The sequence below is a fragment of the Cataglyphis hispanica genome, chromosome 1 (assembly GCF_021464435.1).
Source record: "Cataglyphis hispanica isolate Lineage 1 chromosome 1, ULB_Chis1_1.0, whole genome shotgun sequence".
NCBI lineage: Eukaryota > Metazoa > Arthropoda > Insecta > Hymenoptera > Formicidae > Cataglyphis > Cataglyphis hispanica.
The window spans coordinates 4,372,828-4,389,563 of NC_065954.1; the positions used below are offsets into that span (position 1 = coordinate 4,372,828).

Sequence of the window (16,736 nt, forward strand, 5' to 3'; positions counted from 1 at the left end):
CGTATTCAAAGAAAAAAAAAGCGAAATAACTTGATGATTGAAATTGCGGTGCGCGGACTTAATTAGGAGCGAGCTGAAAAGCGGACAAACTTACCTGCTTGTGAAGCGGCGTAACACACTCGTCTTTGGTTCGCTCGAAACGCTCGAACTTGAAGCTGTTGCTGCGGTAGAGCTCGTTGTCGCTCTGCTGCCTCCTGCAGAGCCGTCGCGTGAGCGCGCGCGGTCTACAGGGCGCACATTCGGCGGCGAGCTCCCAGTGCAAATGCAGCATCGCGAGCTCGGCGGTGCAGCGGGCCATCGCGCAGCCGGCGCGTCTCACGCGGCACTTGACCCGCTTGATACGGCCCTCGGATTGCGGTTTATGACCGCACGGCTGAGTACAGCTGCAGTCCGTGCACGTGCGACGCACGCTGCGCGTTTTGGCCGTGTGCGGGCACGGCTTCGCCTCCTCGCCACACTCGCACTCGCATGGCGCCTCGCCGCCGCCTGTGTGGGAGCAGTTTGATCTCTCGTCGGTGCATTCGCACGGCTGCTGCTGTGCTTGTTGCAGCTTCAGCTGCGAGGAAACGGGGGAGGATGAGGATTGCGCGACCGCTCGGCGACGAGTGCCGGCGCCGCAGGATGTATGCCGGCAGGAACGATCGTTGCATTCGGATCTGCAATGAGAAACATGTGCATGTTAGATGAATAAGACAAATTTGTGTCAAGTTTGTTAAATGTTAGTACACAGAAAAATTTGTGTTAAATTTAACATATATGTCCCAAACAATTCATACAAATTTTTGTTTTAATTTAACATAATATGTTAAATGGTGACATTAATATTATATTTTTTAAGAAAACATAAATTTTTCAACTATGTAAAAAAAAAAGAAGTTCGGTTTATTTTTTAATTCGAAAAATTCAAAATAATTCCTTGAAACCAGATTGATTTCTCTTATTTAAAATCATAAATATCTATTTTTGAAACATCATTGATTTTTCTTAAGATTTATAAGTATATCTGTAGCAATTATGCAAGTGTCTAGATATTACTGGAAACGTCAATTTTCATATAGCGACATATTTTGCCCGAAATATCTAATAGCCGCAAGTTAAACCGAGAGAGTTCCTATCGACTATTGGAAACTTCATTTAGCGTATTATCGCACAATGATATTGTGGAAAATGGTAGAATTCAGTTCGGGGGCTGCAAGAAGAAAAAATAGAAAGAAAAATCAGGTCAGACCGAAAAGAAGAACCGCGAGATGGTTTGCGAGCAACTGTATAGCGATTAAATTTAGCCGCACATAGATAATTGCATCGCGAGTGATAAATTGATTTCATTATAAATTGATTCAATAATTTAGTAATTTTCTGCCTCAATAATGCTATATTTGTAATTTCTTGAATTTCTTGCATATTCTACATTTCCCTATTAATTTATGTATATGTATGTTGTGAGATTCATCAATATTTATGCATATAACGCACATATTTCAATTATTCATTTATTTATCTACGCAGGCTGATATTTCAAATATAAATTGCATCCACAATACAAAATATTCTGTTTTGTGTGATAATTATATATTACGACGAAATAAATAGTATATAAAACATAAAATAATATTTATTTTTGTAATTTAATAAGCGATATTTGTGATCGCGTGAACTAGAAATTAAAATAAATTTACAATCGTGTATAAAATTCATCGTGTAACACGTGGTACTTTAAATCAATATCTCAGCATCTCTTTCAAAAATAAAAGATCATGCACAATTTAATATTCTTAAATTCATCTGCTAGATATTAAAATTTGTCCTGTTATGTCAACAAACGTTTAAAAACGTTTTTAAACGTCGCATTTGACATTTCATCCTCACGAAGATTTCCCCATGTTAATCCAGATAATGTAATCACTTCAATTATCCTAGGAATGAGCATCAAGCAAAGATCCAAAAATTAATTATGCTAGTTACACGCATTCATTTAAAATCTGCTACGATTAGTATCAACAAAACGTTGGCTTATATTCTTCATCATGCCTTCCACCCCTTTAACCGTAATTTTCTAAAACGCGATCAAGCTTTATTATGTAATCGACCACGAATTACAATATCATCGTCAAATCAAACGATGCTTAAACAATTATAAAACAAGATCGCCACTAATAGAATTAAAGCGGCGTAAAGTAAAGCATATAATGAAGAAGATATAACACCAAATTTGTAACACCTTGTATGTGACAGCATATCCGAATGGACGTAACTGTTGCTCGTTATTCCAACTCTTATCGATCGAACGAAAGAGTCCAAAATTTCGAAAGAGTTTATCAATAACAATCTTTCAAGAAAATTTATTCCATGATATCGTAACAATTGTTTTTTTATATTTCTTTACCGAAAAGTTAATGGTCAACAAGTGCTATCGATCGGATAAAGCACATTTCACCTTGTTCACTCTATGCAAGGGAGACCGCAATACTTGAAAAACAGTACTCTCACATATATCTATCTCAGTCTACAACCCAACAACAACAATAAACATGTTACCTTCAGCCACATTATTATTACGTATATTATTACAGCGTGACGTGTGTTTATATTTACCTTCTGATTCTTCGCGCAGCCGATCCTCGCTGTACATGCGGACAGGGTTGCGAGTCCGGCGGACAGTCGCAGCTGATGACGGCCGCGGCCGCGGTGGCGGAAGCGGCGGCCGGTCGCGTACGGCGGATCCTGATGAGCACCGGATGCACCGGACACGGCTGTACCTGGCAGCCGCAGACGATAGTCTGAGGTCCGCCGCCACGGGATTTGCGGCCGCCACCGCCGCGCTTCGCGCGTTGGTCCACGTGCAGCTGACACGGCTGTACGGGACAGCCGCAACGGGCCGCGGCGGCACCGCGACGCCCGGCACCCTGTACGCGTCTCCACACCCGCTCCATTCAACGACCGGCGTGCGACTGACAATCGGTCACCCCCTCCGCACCACTGTCACCCGCGACGGCGCGCGCGCGCGGAAACCGCTTCGATCCTCTCCGCGCGGCTTCGGCCGCGCTCGGCTTCCTGTCGCTCTCCAGGGGATGAAATCCCCCTTCGGGCGACCGACCGAAATGCCGAGATGCGTGCCGGTCCATGCTGCCGCCTCCCTACAGCCGACATTCGTTCTCCCTTCCTTCCACGAGCGGACAAATCCGGGCATTTACCCGGAGTGAAAGGTCACAGCTGACTTCTTGGCGAGACCTCGCGCAAGATAATGCTTTGATATACGTGCGGATTGAGATGTTCTAATTTGTATTTACCTCCTTGAATACTAGAAAGATCTTATTAGTAGTGTAATAGCCGATAATTAGATGAGACAAGTGCCAATATTATTATGTACATATTTCTTTTTAATGACGCAAGTTTGTTATACTGAAGTTGTGCTCTTGTGAGATTTGTAAATACGTTCAAAATTACAAATTTTTTATTTACAAGTTTATAATGATTATATAAAAATTGTATACTATATAAAAACATGTATCCCAAAAAAATTAAAACTTAATCCTGTTGATGATTATATAAATAAAAACAAGTTATATTCCTATAAAATTATCCCGACTAATTATAATCCGCGTTAAGTCGACCGCGTACTTAAAACCGAAGCGGCAAATATCTGCTGTAAAATTCGTGGTATATTTTTAAGGTCCATACACACAAATGCACGACCAGAGGGCATCTTCTTCATCAATCTAAAAATAGCATAAATATCTAAATTAGAGAAATTGAAATCTTATTAAGAATGTAAAAAGAGATAAATAATGAAAATTATAAAATCACCTGTTTGCTTGATCGCCCAAAGATCCGATGAAAATAGCGTAGGAATTCACGTCCGCATTAGACATCAATACTTTAGCGAATCGTTCAGGAGGAATCCCATAACGTTCGAGATTCGCATCCGAAAGAACAACTACAATAGACTCGTCGGAATCTTCTTTCGCCAAACTCGCAATTGCGTGTTGCGTTGCTTCCAAGGTATTATCCCCAGACATGCAAAATTGCGAGTGAGCGTGCATCGCCTAAAGAGATTAATTAAAACTTAAATTATTAAATTAAATTGCACAAGTAATTTTATAAAAGAAAATGACATAAATAAATCTTACCTTAATCACTTCCAACCTTCGTTTATTGTCCGTTGGCGGTTGCAAACGATCGACAAAGGCAATACGATAATCATCACCGGAATGACCAACAATGTCATATTGAAACTTTCCCTCGTAGCCGCTGAAAGCCTCCATCACCATAACGCAGGCTTCTAATTCGCGATCCAGTCGGCCATCATAACCATTGAACCTGTACATGCTACCGGACACGTCCGCGACAAGTTTCAATCGCTTCGGTTTCAATTGAGGAGCGCCAATCTCCGGCTCTTTCTCCGCTCTACGCCGATAAATCGTTTTCTCGCCCGTTAATCCCTCGATTAATTTCGTATCATCCAGTTCGCCCGATGTCTGATGCCTGCACCATTGTCGCTCGTTGCTCTTGGCCTGCAGCGTACCTATATAAAATAAAGAACGCGTACGATAAAGATCAATGGTATCCTTAAAAGTTCGCAAATGTGGTCTTGTGACGCTTACCTAATACGATTCTCAAGGCCTGCACTTGATTACGAACAGCATCGCTAAACTGACTGTACAATTTATGATCGTATTCGCTCATTTTTATATCCTTGAGTCGCTGCTTAAACGCGCGAAGGCCCATCTCGCGAGCAGCCTTCTTTACATGTTCCGGCACAGCGTTCTTCTCTTCGTCACTGAGTTGATGCACTGTATGTCCAGCATCCAGCCGATACGGTCCTCCCTTTCCGCCTAAACCCGCCGTATCTCGACCTAGATAAAAAATATAAATTTATATATATACCATATATACATATACATTTTTCTGTATTTTATTTTGTAATAGTTGATTGCACATTTGAAATGACATTTAATACAAATGTAATTTCTCTTTAAGCTTTATCTCATTTATTATTTTATTTAGATATTTATATTCACACCTCCAGTTCCCCCGGCCCAGGTATTGCCACCTACGTGTGGTTCATTATTTTTATCGACCTTGCCGTGCTTCGGGCCAGTGACGTCCTGTCCCGAATATCTCTCTTTGGTAATTTGCACTTTCTCTTCGTCGGTGCTTATCATTTTGCGCCAAGCGCCCAATGACTTTTCTATATTCGTGATTGATGTCTCCCATAAGCGTACGCAACCACCGGCGTCTATTGTGACGAGACCTTCGTTCGATGTAAGTGACGCATAAAGCGGAAGATCCTTCGTATATAACCACTGTGTCAATGGCGAGACATTAACCGGTCTAGTAAAAGATTTAATAATTTTCTCAGTCGTGTTCGATCGGAAACAGATATTATATAAAAATAGCACAAGAGGGAAGGTATATATTCTGGGGGAAGATATATATTATATTTATACATTATTTTTTTCCGACGTAAATCGTGAAATGTAAAAGTTGACAAGTAAAAAACTTTACGAAAACTTGCATTTTTGTTAACACATTTATCGCAAATTACTTACTCCGGAATAGGTAAATATCGTAGTTTGTGATTTACTGTATCGACTATCTCTAAATAAGCGGAGATTCCTGTATGTTTTCTATCCTTCGGATAAACTTCATCAGGTATCTGACTGAGCGAAATCGTTCTGATCACTTGTCCGTTTTCCGTAATGATAGGTGTTATAAAGCTACGCGTTCTTCCTTTTCTCGGCCAGAAATGTAGATCGTTGGAACTATCCAAATCCGGGAAACCTATCACAATGCCGGCATATGTATTATCGGTCACTAATAATCGGTTCGGAGAGTCTATCTTTTGTTGAAGAGCTTTGCTCAGTTCTGTTTTGTGCAAACCGCTTCTACTGCAACTCAAAACGCTACCGGTTTTGAGATCGGTGCTATTAGATTCGTTCAATTCATACAAGATATTAGGACATGCATCCGTCTCCGTAGATTTCATGAGAACGTATTTATTCTTCGACGTATCTTGAATTAACCATTTTCTATCGGATGCAAGTAAAACCGATTCGATCTTACACGGTAGATTCATCGAGTAAGCATACATATTTTGTAAATTGACAGCTTCGATTTTGTTGTGGTTTTGCGTATATAAGACAATCAGATTATGCGATGATAGTAAATCTGTCTTCATCTTCCACTGAGGAGTTTCACTTCTAAAAATATTTGATAATCTATCATTGGCAACATCCAAAAAGGATGAAATCTGTAATTCTCGTACGGAACCCTCGTTTACGTTTACCATGAGCATGGAATTACTCTAAAAATAATCACATAAAAGTCGATAAAAAAGCCCTATGTAACAGATATTTGTTAATATGTTACTTACGGTTTCTTCATGTACTATAACATCTCCAAGATTATCAACCGCAATATTATAAAATGGCATATTGCCTCTAGCGGGGCTTATCAAGCCTTGTAACGACGTCTCACGAATTTGCTCCGATTCCGGCGACATGCTAAATATACTCAAAGGATTCGTCGTGAGAACGTGTATTCTGTCGTCCGTACCATCCCCTTTATTTCCGTTCGCAACCGCTAAAGCGGTCACTGTACTGTTCTCGCTAATGGGTATTGTCCAGTAACTTTGTAGTTCCGTGAACCAAGCCGATCTGGCTTCAACTCGATCTAGAGTTCGGTCGTTTTGCGCCGGAAATGTCGGTGACTTTAACTTAACATATCTTTCCTGAGCAGATATATTTTGGAACGCGTTAGAAATGTTCCAACTACCACAGATCTTTATCTCAGGTAAAGATATTCTACAATGGAAAAGAGGGAAGAACATTGTTTGAAAATAATCAATATTTCATATATCTTTTATATTCTTCTTATTTTTCCTTATATTTTTCTCTCATTTATTATTATATGTATAAATTCGTACAATAAGCTCGCGCTCTATATTATAAAATAAAAAATAAATTACAAAATTGTTCGTATCAATTAATATCTTCCTAATTCTTGTTTAATTAATATGCATTTTTTAAAAGCTTCAAAAATATTAATATATACAGATTATCTTACTCTTTAGCTAAGGCAACATTGGTTGGACTCGTTCCAACGGGAATCCCATGTTTATGAAGCACAGTTACCAAAGTATCATATACTTCTTGGCTATATCGATCAAAATCAAAGACGTTACGCACTACAGTAGCCAATGATTCGTTCGGAAATTTCTACAACATTATTTCGGAAATTACATCGATACTTATGTATACAGAATGGGCCCAAATTTTGACAAATTTCAGGACTATATATATATATATATATATATATATATATATATATATATATATAGTGTCCTAAAAAATTTTTGTTAACTCACCTCTAAATGTTTAACTATATTAACTACTTCTCGAGTCGAGTAAGGATACGAAACTAGACCTTGATCGGCCATACTTCTCAGTTCGCCGAAAGCCTTCACTAATTTATGTATCGTCTGTTCGTCAATATGTGGACCATATTGTCTCAAGAGCTGAATCTCGCTTTGTATATTCGGATTATCAACGGAATGCGTGCTGAATAGATCACCCAGAGCACCGAAGAAATCGTTGCCCAAGAATGGGAAGCCTGGTCTATTTGCCAACACTATCATTCTAAAGTCCGGATGCATAGGAATACTGTTTGAATCGCGTGCATTGTGACTGGTACGAGGAACAATTCGCCTACCATCCGACAGAATCATTTCGCCCGATTCCACCAAGGTCTGAAAATGAAACGGAATCGTCTGAGAATTCATAGAGTTTATATTGCTATTGTAATTTTACATATGTGTCGTCAAGTATACATACTTTCAATATACACGTCACGTGCGTGGGTGCTTTGTCCGCCTCGTCGATGACAAGAACGTGGCCTAGTTTAACCGCTTGCACGAGCGGCGAATCTTCATAAACAACTTTGCCGTCTCTGACCATCGGTTGCAAGGTCAAAGTTTGCACAGTCGTGTCCCGGTGCAACTGTATGTATTCGCGAGGTCGATTTAGCAACTGTAACAGTCGGTCCATGATCTTATTCTTGCCGACACCCTGATTGCCGACCAGCAGAAGATTCTGCCCCAGGCTGAAATCCTGCAGTAACCGCTCCAACAGTGCGACGTGCTCTGGCACATCGTAAAACACGATGTCGGGTACTTTGCTCAGAAACGCGGTGCGATATCGATCTACAACGGTATCGCCAATCCTCACGGTATCTTCCGTGATCGCGCATGCAAGCTCCGAATTCTCTACGGCAGATCTCGGCAAAACGATGTTTAGTCGACGACAACAGTCCTCGAGGGCCTGCTTCGCGATCGTCGGCAAGAAGCGCGCCAAACACGCGCGTTGTACTGCGTTGTAAGCATCATTGCACCGAAATCTGTGCATTCGTTCGGCAATTCGCAAGAGCTGCCGAGTACTCAGCGAACCGGCGAGAGACTGTAGAGTCGGATCCTCGGATGAACGCAAAACATGCGCCAATTCTACGATACTTAACAACTCTCGGCTAGGCTCTCCAAACTGCAAAACAAATTACTCGATGAAAATTTATAGAGGTTGAATTCTCACGCGCTGATATTTCTCTTTGTAATCACCTTCGACCGAATAATATGAATCTCCTCATGCTTATCGAGCGGTTTCATTTCGTGAAAAAGAAACAAACTCAACAACTCGGAATTCAACCATTGCCCGGACGAATTGTTGACAACCGGAGGCTCAGCTAAAGCTACCAGTCTGAAAGCGGGATGAATTCGCAGAATACCACGATCGCGCATCTCCTCATCGGTTCTGTTGTATTCTTTTTTTATCTCGTCATAACGATCAGCTCGTATGAGTCGCTTACCATCGTGCAGCTGCAATTCCCGATCGTGGACTAATCTGCGAGCAAATGCGGCGTAAATTTCATCTTATTGCCTTGCCAGTCGCTAATGCCAACGGAATGCCGAGAATCCCGATTACCTGTGCAGTATAGCTAAAGTGCTAGAATGAATCCTATTAATACCATCCAGCACGGCTAATTTGCCGTTTAGAGCGGCATCGACCAACGGTGAATCTCTCCAGACTGTATCGCCGGTAAGGGACGTGGTCCGTTGTTGTATCAAATCTCTTGACGTCATATCCTAAGAAAATATTTCAACCATTTCATTACGAATTGCCGTAATAATTGTCACACGCACGAGCTAAATTCTTACAAGTTGAATGAAAATCGTCATTTTTCATGAGAGAATACATAATCGCAAGCTAAATGTTACGATGTAACATAGTGTTCGTAAGAGAATGCTCGAGACTTGCCTGATAGAGTACTATTGGCTCCACTTGATACCCTAATAAATCAGCGAGCCGTCGAACGGTAGTGGACTTGCCGCAGCCTTTCGGTCCGATCAAGCAGAAATCGGACACCAAGTGAGACTCCAACATGCTCGCCAACAAATTGTTCTGATAATTAGTCTCTACATACAGATCATTATTTACGCTATTAGATTGGCTCGTGCCGCAAGAAACCTGTTCGTAAAATAAATTCAGATACTTCAGCAACAGAAATCGATGTGCAAATACAAGCATATTAAATAAGCGGATATTTATTTATAGCTTACGTGAAAATTTGCTTGTCCATTATCGCGCTTTATGTTGATTTCTAAAAGACCATCAGCTGCCTTCGTAGCATCAATTTGACTATTAACAGTATGCTTCTTTTCAAAATCACTCAAAACGTTAAACGTTCTAAGAATATCCTCGACGGCATTTTGACCTTCTTTACCCAAAAAAAGTTTATACGGATAAAACCTATAGAAGACGTCGTATATCGACAAGTCGGGGCTTTTGTCCTATGCAAACACGCAAAATTAACGCCAAGACCAATAAAACGTGCTGTGTATAATGTATCGATCCAAAAAGTGGAAATTTACCAGAATTAAAGCGGCCGACGACAAACTGTCCAAAGGAAAATCAGGCAAACCTATGGTGATCGCTTCTTGAGAAATTAAAGCGTGAGCGCACGATAACAATTGCGATAATTTTCTAGAGTCGACATTAGGCGCTAAATTTCTCAAGATCTCGAATTGTTCCTTAAAAATAAAATTTCAATATAATATACTCGATATTTCGCACGTGAACAAATGTATTTAAACTTAAAAAATTATGTGCCTGCCTTTGCCTTTCATTTTTTGTAGAACAAAAGTACTAATTATTTTAGAGTATGCTATGATTTTATAACAATTTTTTTTTTATTAATTTTAACAATATCAATCAAGAAAAAGAACGATTAAGTTTTTAGCAATTAAGTTACAGCCATTAAATGAGCGTCCAATTTATGCTTAATAATATTACGTTCAAGCAACTGATGCTTAACAGTATTCCGCACTCGAAGCATCGTGGCAGAACGAAAGTTTCGAACTCACGTAGAAGTTTATGGTTGCATTGTATGGTTGTAATATATTTAACGTTACTTAACGCGAGTCTCTATCCGTGCAACGTGCGTTAAATCGCTCGAATTCGAAATAAACCCGTGAGCGGGAGTTATCTTACCATTACTTCCGCCTTCTCCGGCGGCATAGCTCGCATAGTCGGCGCGCGGAAAAGCGGCGGAATCGTCCGCACGTGAGGAATGTACGACTCGATACACGAAATAGTCCTCCTTCCGAGGAGAGTGATTAACGCCGAGAGCTTTCCAACATAGCGCGCCCAGATGAATAACTACCACTCGGCACGAAAGCCGCGCGAGAGATACCGCCGCACCCACCCACTCGGAATTTCCATCGAAAACTTTAAATCGGACAGGATTATAATCTCGAGCCCTCGATCGACGATGTAATTGTTGGCGAAAATGTGGTTTTCATGACTCGTTCGAAGAAACAGAAAATCAATTTCGCGCCGAAGCTTTCCGTAATTCTCTCGACACGTTCCATTATCCATGTCGGACTTTCGTTCTATTCCGATTATTCGCCATTATATCGAATACATACTGCGCCGATTTGGGATAGATAAGATCAATGACCGAGTCGCGACATTATCTCGCGATTAAATACGAATTTATTATAAGACGCGATCTTTCCAGGAAAAATTCGCCTTCCTTCAGAGATGTGTCACCAGGCTATCAAAATATTAACTAGCTGTTCCGCAAACACGCGATTCCTTATTTCCAGCAATTTCCGGTAGTTCAATGCACTCTCGCGTTAGAAATCCAATATGACACTTGAATTATATCGGACAGAAGACTCTCACTTAACATAACAATGACATTTCTATCTTTGTAGCTTTATCTTTAAAAATGTAATAATATAAAACCTCTGTGTATGTACCCATTTAAGGAATAAAATAAATTTTAATACATCATAAGTATTGCTAAGACATTTACATTTTTACTAGCCATAATAATAGCAGAGCGAATGAATCACGGCAAATTTAAATTATAGCACACAATATATTTTTCCCACATCCATCAGCTATAAAGTCAAGCTTCTATTTTAATAGAAGCAGGCTTTCGCGATGATTGATTATTAAACGATGATACCGTGTATGTAGAAAATAGATGTCTGCACACCTTTATTTATATATCTGCCAAGTTTTATTACTCTGCGAATATAGGCGCCGGGTATATTAACTGTCTTGTGCGGTTTCTATAAACGTGACCTCGGCGCACTATTATTTTCATTTTTCATTATAGTGACTGGCAATATTTTCGCAAAGGTGACACATATAAGTTCACGTAGTCACGAGCATACAATGCTATATAGAATCCATATAAAACGCAAAAATAACTCTGATCTAATCCGTATAATATTGCACAAATGTAATATTATCACGTGTAATTTATCCTAAATTTATTTTTCATAAATTCTTTAATACATAATATATATATGTAATTATCTTGGCTGGTTCTGTACGTGACAGCAATTTCTACAAACTTTAACGATATGTACATTTCGTGACGGATAATATTCGTTCCACGAAACGACTTAAATACTCCATGCTGTGTAATTATTTTAAAGTTTTAAGTGATCTTTTCCATGAGTTTTATTATTAACTAAGTTCAATTTAGTTTCTCCGACCGGCGATAAAACAAGGCGATGTCTCCGCGTCGACTTCAATTCTCTCGGTGCGCAATAACGAGGTTGCAACACAGCTTCGGATTAATTTTCCATGAAAATGCTACCTATCGCAGAATGTCGAGATGTAAAGTACATTTATATTAAACTAAAATAATATCTTGTATAAATTTTGTGCCAATTATACTAAATAATGAGGAAACTATATAAGTAAAATTATCTGTAAAAATTTTTTATAATAAAAATTTGCATTTTACAGAATAATTTAAAAATGTTAATCCAAATACTAAAAAAAAATTTTTTTTTGTAAATTTAAAAATTAATAACTCAATGAAAATAATATTTATAAATTTGTGTGTGATGAGAAATACTTAAAATATTTTAGAGATATAAATTTTTTTTTATTTTTAATAAATACCTTACTTCTGCTTTCATCGAAAATGTATTCAGGACTACTGTTTTATGCATTGATAAAAATAATATAATGCACAAAATGTATTTGGCGAAAGTCACATGAATTGCACTACTTCATTTGCCACTTTGGAAAATAAACTGTTTATTGAGTATCATTGATTGCAAATATGAAGATTCTCTTCGTTTCTTTTCTATCTGAGATAAAAACTCACAATATGTTGAGAAAATGACGATACACAAAGAATATCAATTGCAGTTGGAACAATGAAACACGAAAATAGAGGAAAGTGCGTTTAATTGGTCTATCATTCAATCGCAGATCAGAGATTCCAACGAAGACGCGCGTTTCTCAACGAAATTAAAACTCGGCATTACAATGTGCAGCTGCAGACGACCAGGCGGAGACCATGCGGACGATAGATCGTTTCGAGACTCATCTTCGTTTTTCAAAACGTCCTCCTCTACATCCGAGACTAGATCCTTTAACTGGGTGCTCTCCTCCTTCCGAATTTTGTTTCCCATCGCATCTTTTATCTTAAATAATCGCTTTCGCGCGAGTTTCGTCTCAGTTATCTTTGTAATACATTCTGACTTACAATTTTTCTGCAGCTTGTAATTCTGCACAACTATGCGCTCTCTCCCTGCAAAGATCGAATTCTCGCGCGTCTGCGAGATTTGTCTCCTCCTCCGGACGGTGCTCCCGCGTTCTTCCACTTTCTTCGAACTCTCTTCCGATTCCATCAACTCATAATCTTGAGCTCTTCCAGAAAGATCCAACCATTGTAGCACTCGCTCAGACAATGGATTCCATGAATGCGCATCCGATGATCTGTCGGCTTGTTTGTATTTTGTCATGGTGGAGAACGTATCTCGTTGCAAACACATCGACTGCTCGATGTTGCTGCTATGATTAAAAGTGGTTTCGTTCATTGAGCGAAATGTCGCTTCCTCTTTCTCCAATGTTTGACAATCTTCGTTTAACTTGTCAATGTCATTCACGTAAATTTCCACGAGGTCTCCGGTCTTTCCGCTGCATATTCTCGCGCAAGGTGGAGCCGATTGTCTACGCACAATTCTCGGCGGCATCTTGTTGTTCGGAAAATTCTTCTCTACTACAACGTGCAAATTCATGAAGCAACTGTTCAAGCAATCTAATTTGGTTTCGGCTTGTTTGTGTTTCGCGGAAAAACTCTTCTCCTCGAATGTCCGCGGACGTCGATGTAGCCGCGAATTAATGACAGGATCGTCAGGTGACAAAACAGCGTGTCGCATACCGTTCACCCAGACCGTTCGCACAAACAAAGGCCTCTCTGAAGATGCCCATATAGCCGGCATAACGCGATTTGATACGCGTAAAAATATTAATAATTACTCCGTAGCAGTAATAATTTTCAAGAAAGTTTCGCGTTTTCTACATCCAATTATTTTAAAAAATTTGATGAAGTTATATCTAATTATATATATAAAGATATAAAAAAATATTATTTTTTTAATAATATTATTAATATAATATTAATATAATAAAATATCTTTAATTCAGTACGTCTTCAGCACGTTATATTTAATTTTTGTATTCTTTAGTATATAATAATAAAAAGAAAAATTAACGTGCTTAGTACAACAGATCATTCAATAATATTTAACAAACATACGCATTTTCTCCGCGAATAATATTATCACGTCACCGTTTCTCTCACGAAATTTTAGAAAATTTTTAGAAAAAGATAGAAATATGATTATGCTGACAATCGCACGGCTAACGTTGCTGCGCTGTCAAACTGGAAACGCTGGGAAGAACCCCGATAGTTTCGCGTTTCTTTCTAATCTGAGACGTAAATTCGTTCGATCCCCCGACGTATTGACTCGTATAGGAGGACAGGGTAAGATTTCGACTGTTTGTGAGACACGCGATCCGAGCCGCGCGATGCCTGTGACCATGGCGCAGCCACAAGCCCGCGTTTATATGCGAACGAGAGAAGTACACCGGAAGGAAGGGATGGATGCGGATCGCAAGGGGAGGGTATACGCGCGACCTCCGCACCCCATGCCTAATGGTACGCTACTTCGGCCCCATAAATCAGGCAAAAGTTTCTTGGAAGTTATACCGCGCCGTCTCTTCTTTGGGGAAACGCCAGCGAAACATACGACATTCTCTTAAAATCACCGCTGAGGCATCAAATCATTGTTACCTTATATTTTTATCTCATTAGCAATTACATCTCTGATAGTCTAATATGAACTATTGAAAACAGCGAATAAATTGAACTCGTGTCTTTAATCACCACCGTCGAGAAAGCTACTTTAATGCGACAGTAATCATACGATACGTACAATCGCAAATTGCTGTGACAAAGTTTAATGAAGCCACATCGCTACATATAATTAGAAGCTTGTTTAATGACTTTTCTAAACGTTGATTCAATTCCGCATATGTGGTATATTTTGGAAAGGTAATACCGCTTTCCGTGCGTGACATTTAACATTTTGATACTTTACATAGAACAATACACGGAATCTATTCAGTTGATTGAGTTGTTAATTTGGCTAATCATACTTTTAAAAATTACATAGTTAGGTATATATATATACTTACCTCAAACGTCGGCGGTGGAATGTGACGGGCCTGAAATCTAGATCTGAGAGGAGGATCTAACGAATGACCAGGGTATCGTGGTGACGGTAGACCGAGTGCTATTACTATGAAATCTTCGCTGACTCGCATGAGACGCCACGCATCTAATTCTGCTTGAGTGTGCATCTGTAAATAAATTTTCCACTAATTTATTATTTATATAATTAGATGGTTTAAAGAGAAATTCTATCTAAAATAATAATTTTTTTAGAAAAATAGAATCATAGATAAACTAATACTTTTAGTAATTTGTCGTATCGAGATGCCGGGATAAGAAATCTACCATCTTCTAAATGCATTTCACGATTTTCTAGTAAATTATTTAGCACAGGCAACACATTTCGTTCCGCCTTCTCCACACCCTCGATTATGAGGACTCGTCCATTGGTCGCGGCTCTTACGGCACTCTGATCATGATAATACGCAGTGCCGCTTTTGATCTCTCTTCTTTGCTTTAAATCTGCTTCTGTGGTATCGCGGGTAAGTGCGATAAATTCCAATTCACGATCGGTTAGCTCCAGGAAAGCTAGCGCGAGCTCTCGTCTACGAGCACCAGGTCCACCCATCAAAAACATATCTTGATGTAAAATATCTTTCTGAAGCATCCATTTTAAATGTCTCAGTGTCTCTTGAGACTGCGTATTTAACACTGTTCAAAAATAAAAGAACATGCATTATATATTGCTTAATGACTTATCAACTTTTAATTCTCTTGTACATATCATATATTATATTGTATAATAAATAACAAAATATGCAACACTTACAATATTTTCTTGGAACATACTCTGGATTGTTCGCTGGTCTCACTTCTTTTGATACATCACCAATAGTGATAACTGCATTTTCTGAAACAGAAATATATAATCACTCAGTGTTACGAAGACAATAAATCAATATCAATTCATCAGTAAAGTCACCATAATCTCACCTGATTTACAACATAGAAATACCAAAAAATTTGGCCTATAGTTAAATCTATTGGATCGCTCCAAAATTCGACTTGCCATTGGCAGGCGATAGAAATTTCGAGGGATGGATAACATCTCTCTCAAAAGGATGCCTTATTTCTACATAAAAAACATGCTACCCCTAAGTAGCGACCTGTAAACATTTCATATAGATAATATGACGAGCGCTGTAAAAAATCTTAGCAAAGTGTTTTGAAATAATGACAGGCTAAGTAACTGTCGATCGAATTTTAATCAAATTATTTTTTTACGCACTGTGAACATACGTACGACAAAGAAGATCTCGGTATATATTGCCTATTAATTATACACCAATGTCTTTACTTATGTTTGATTAAAAAAACATAACCTAATTCGTCGACACCACGTGTCGATACACGTGATCTTGTCAGATCATATGGTCTTACTCTTTTCATTAGTCATATGAATGAACAAGTCATTCATATATATATATATATATATATATATATATATATATATATATATGAATGACTTTTGACTGGCAATCTGTATTGAAAGAAACAACATTATACGAATGACAATGTAATCTAGCGAAACATGTGCATCATACATTATGTAAAAATACGCTCGCTATTTTTTGATGTAATCTTCCATTACTATAATCGAAATAAAAAATTATCATATTTTATTATACGGTTTT

General features: G+C 38.8%; 3 protein-coding genes across 5 annotated transcripts in view; all 3 read right to left on the reverse strand.

Annotated features, from left to right (window-relative positions):
- LOC126852677 (transcription initiation factor TFIID subunit 1) overlaps positions 1-2,930 on the reverse strand; it is a 114,136-nt gene extending 111,206 nt beyond the window's left edge. Inside the window, exons 1-2 of the mRNA XM_050597710.1 lie at positions 2,593-2,930; positions 95-656 (exon numbers count right to left, since the gene is read on the reverse strand). Coding sequence (XP_050453667.1) covers positions 95-656; positions 2,593-2,930 — 900 coding nt within the window. The remainder of the gene's footprint in view (positions 1-94; positions 657-2,592) is intronic.
- Positions 2,931-3,429: 499 nt separating this feature from the next.
- On the reverse strand, positions 3,430-16,483 carry LOC126853491 (von Willebrand factor A domain-containing protein 8). 3 transcript variants are annotated; one of them, XM_050599320.1, is made up of 20 exons: positions 16,346-16,483; positions 16,036-16,208; positions 15,872-15,952; positions 15,344-15,753; positions 15,066-15,230; positions 9,920-10,078; positions 9,608-9,838; positions 9,306-9,515; positions 8,973-9,133; positions 8,609-8,891; positions 7,833-8,534; positions 7,367-7,747; positions 7,066-7,217; positions 6,374-6,803; positions 5,550-6,304; positions 5,021-5,331; positions 4,602-4,853; positions 4,128-4,522; positions 3,805-4,043; positions 3,430-3,716 (listed from the first exon to the last, which is right to left on the reverse strand). In XM_050599320.1, the coding sequence occupies exons 2-20, from the start codon at positions 16,148-16,150 to the stop codon at positions 3,602-3,604; spliced, it is 5,547 nt and encodes a 1,848-aa protein (XP_050455277.1). In that variant the 5' UTR covers positions 16,151-16,208; positions 16,346-16,483; the 3' UTR covers positions 3,430-3,601. The 3 variants fall into 3 exon arrangements, with proteins under 3 accessions (XP_050455277.1, XP_050455269.1, XP_050455261.1); XM_050599312.1 differs by having other exon boundaries at positions 16,342-16,474; XM_050599304.1 differs by having other exon boundaries at positions 16,331-16,446.
- On the reverse strand, positions 11,810-13,760 carry LOC126853509 (uncharacterized). The gene is made up of 2 exons (XM_050599333.1): positions 12,477-13,760; positions 11,810-12,165 (listed from the first exon to the last, which is right to left on the reverse strand). The coding sequence occupies exon 1, from the start codon at positions 13,742-13,744 to the stop codon at positions 12,782-12,784; it is 963 nt and encodes a 320-aa protein (XP_050455290.1). The 5' UTR covers positions 13,745-13,760; the 3' UTR covers positions 11,810-12,165; positions 12,477-12,781.
- Positions 16,484-16,736: the final 253 nt, after the last annotated feature.

Bases quoted from the DNA above. Each gene is read 5' to 3' on its own strand.
- LOC126853509 (XM_050599333.1), bottom strand. From the start codon at position 13,744: ATGCGACACGCTGTTTTGTCACCTGACGATCCTGTCATTAATTCGCGG.
- LOC126853491 (XM_050599320.1), bottom strand. From the start codon at position 16,150: ATGTTATCCATCCCTCGAAATTTCTATCGCCTGCCAATGGCAAGTCGA. The intron at 7,218-7,366 runs GTGAGTTAACAA...ATAATGTTGTAG, and splicing joins ATATAGTTAAACATTTAGAG to AAATTTCCGAACGAATCATT. The intron at 4,044-4,127 runs GTAAGATTTATT...TAATCTCTTTAG, and splicing joins GAAGGTTGGAAGTGATTAAG to GCGATGCACGCTCACTCGCA.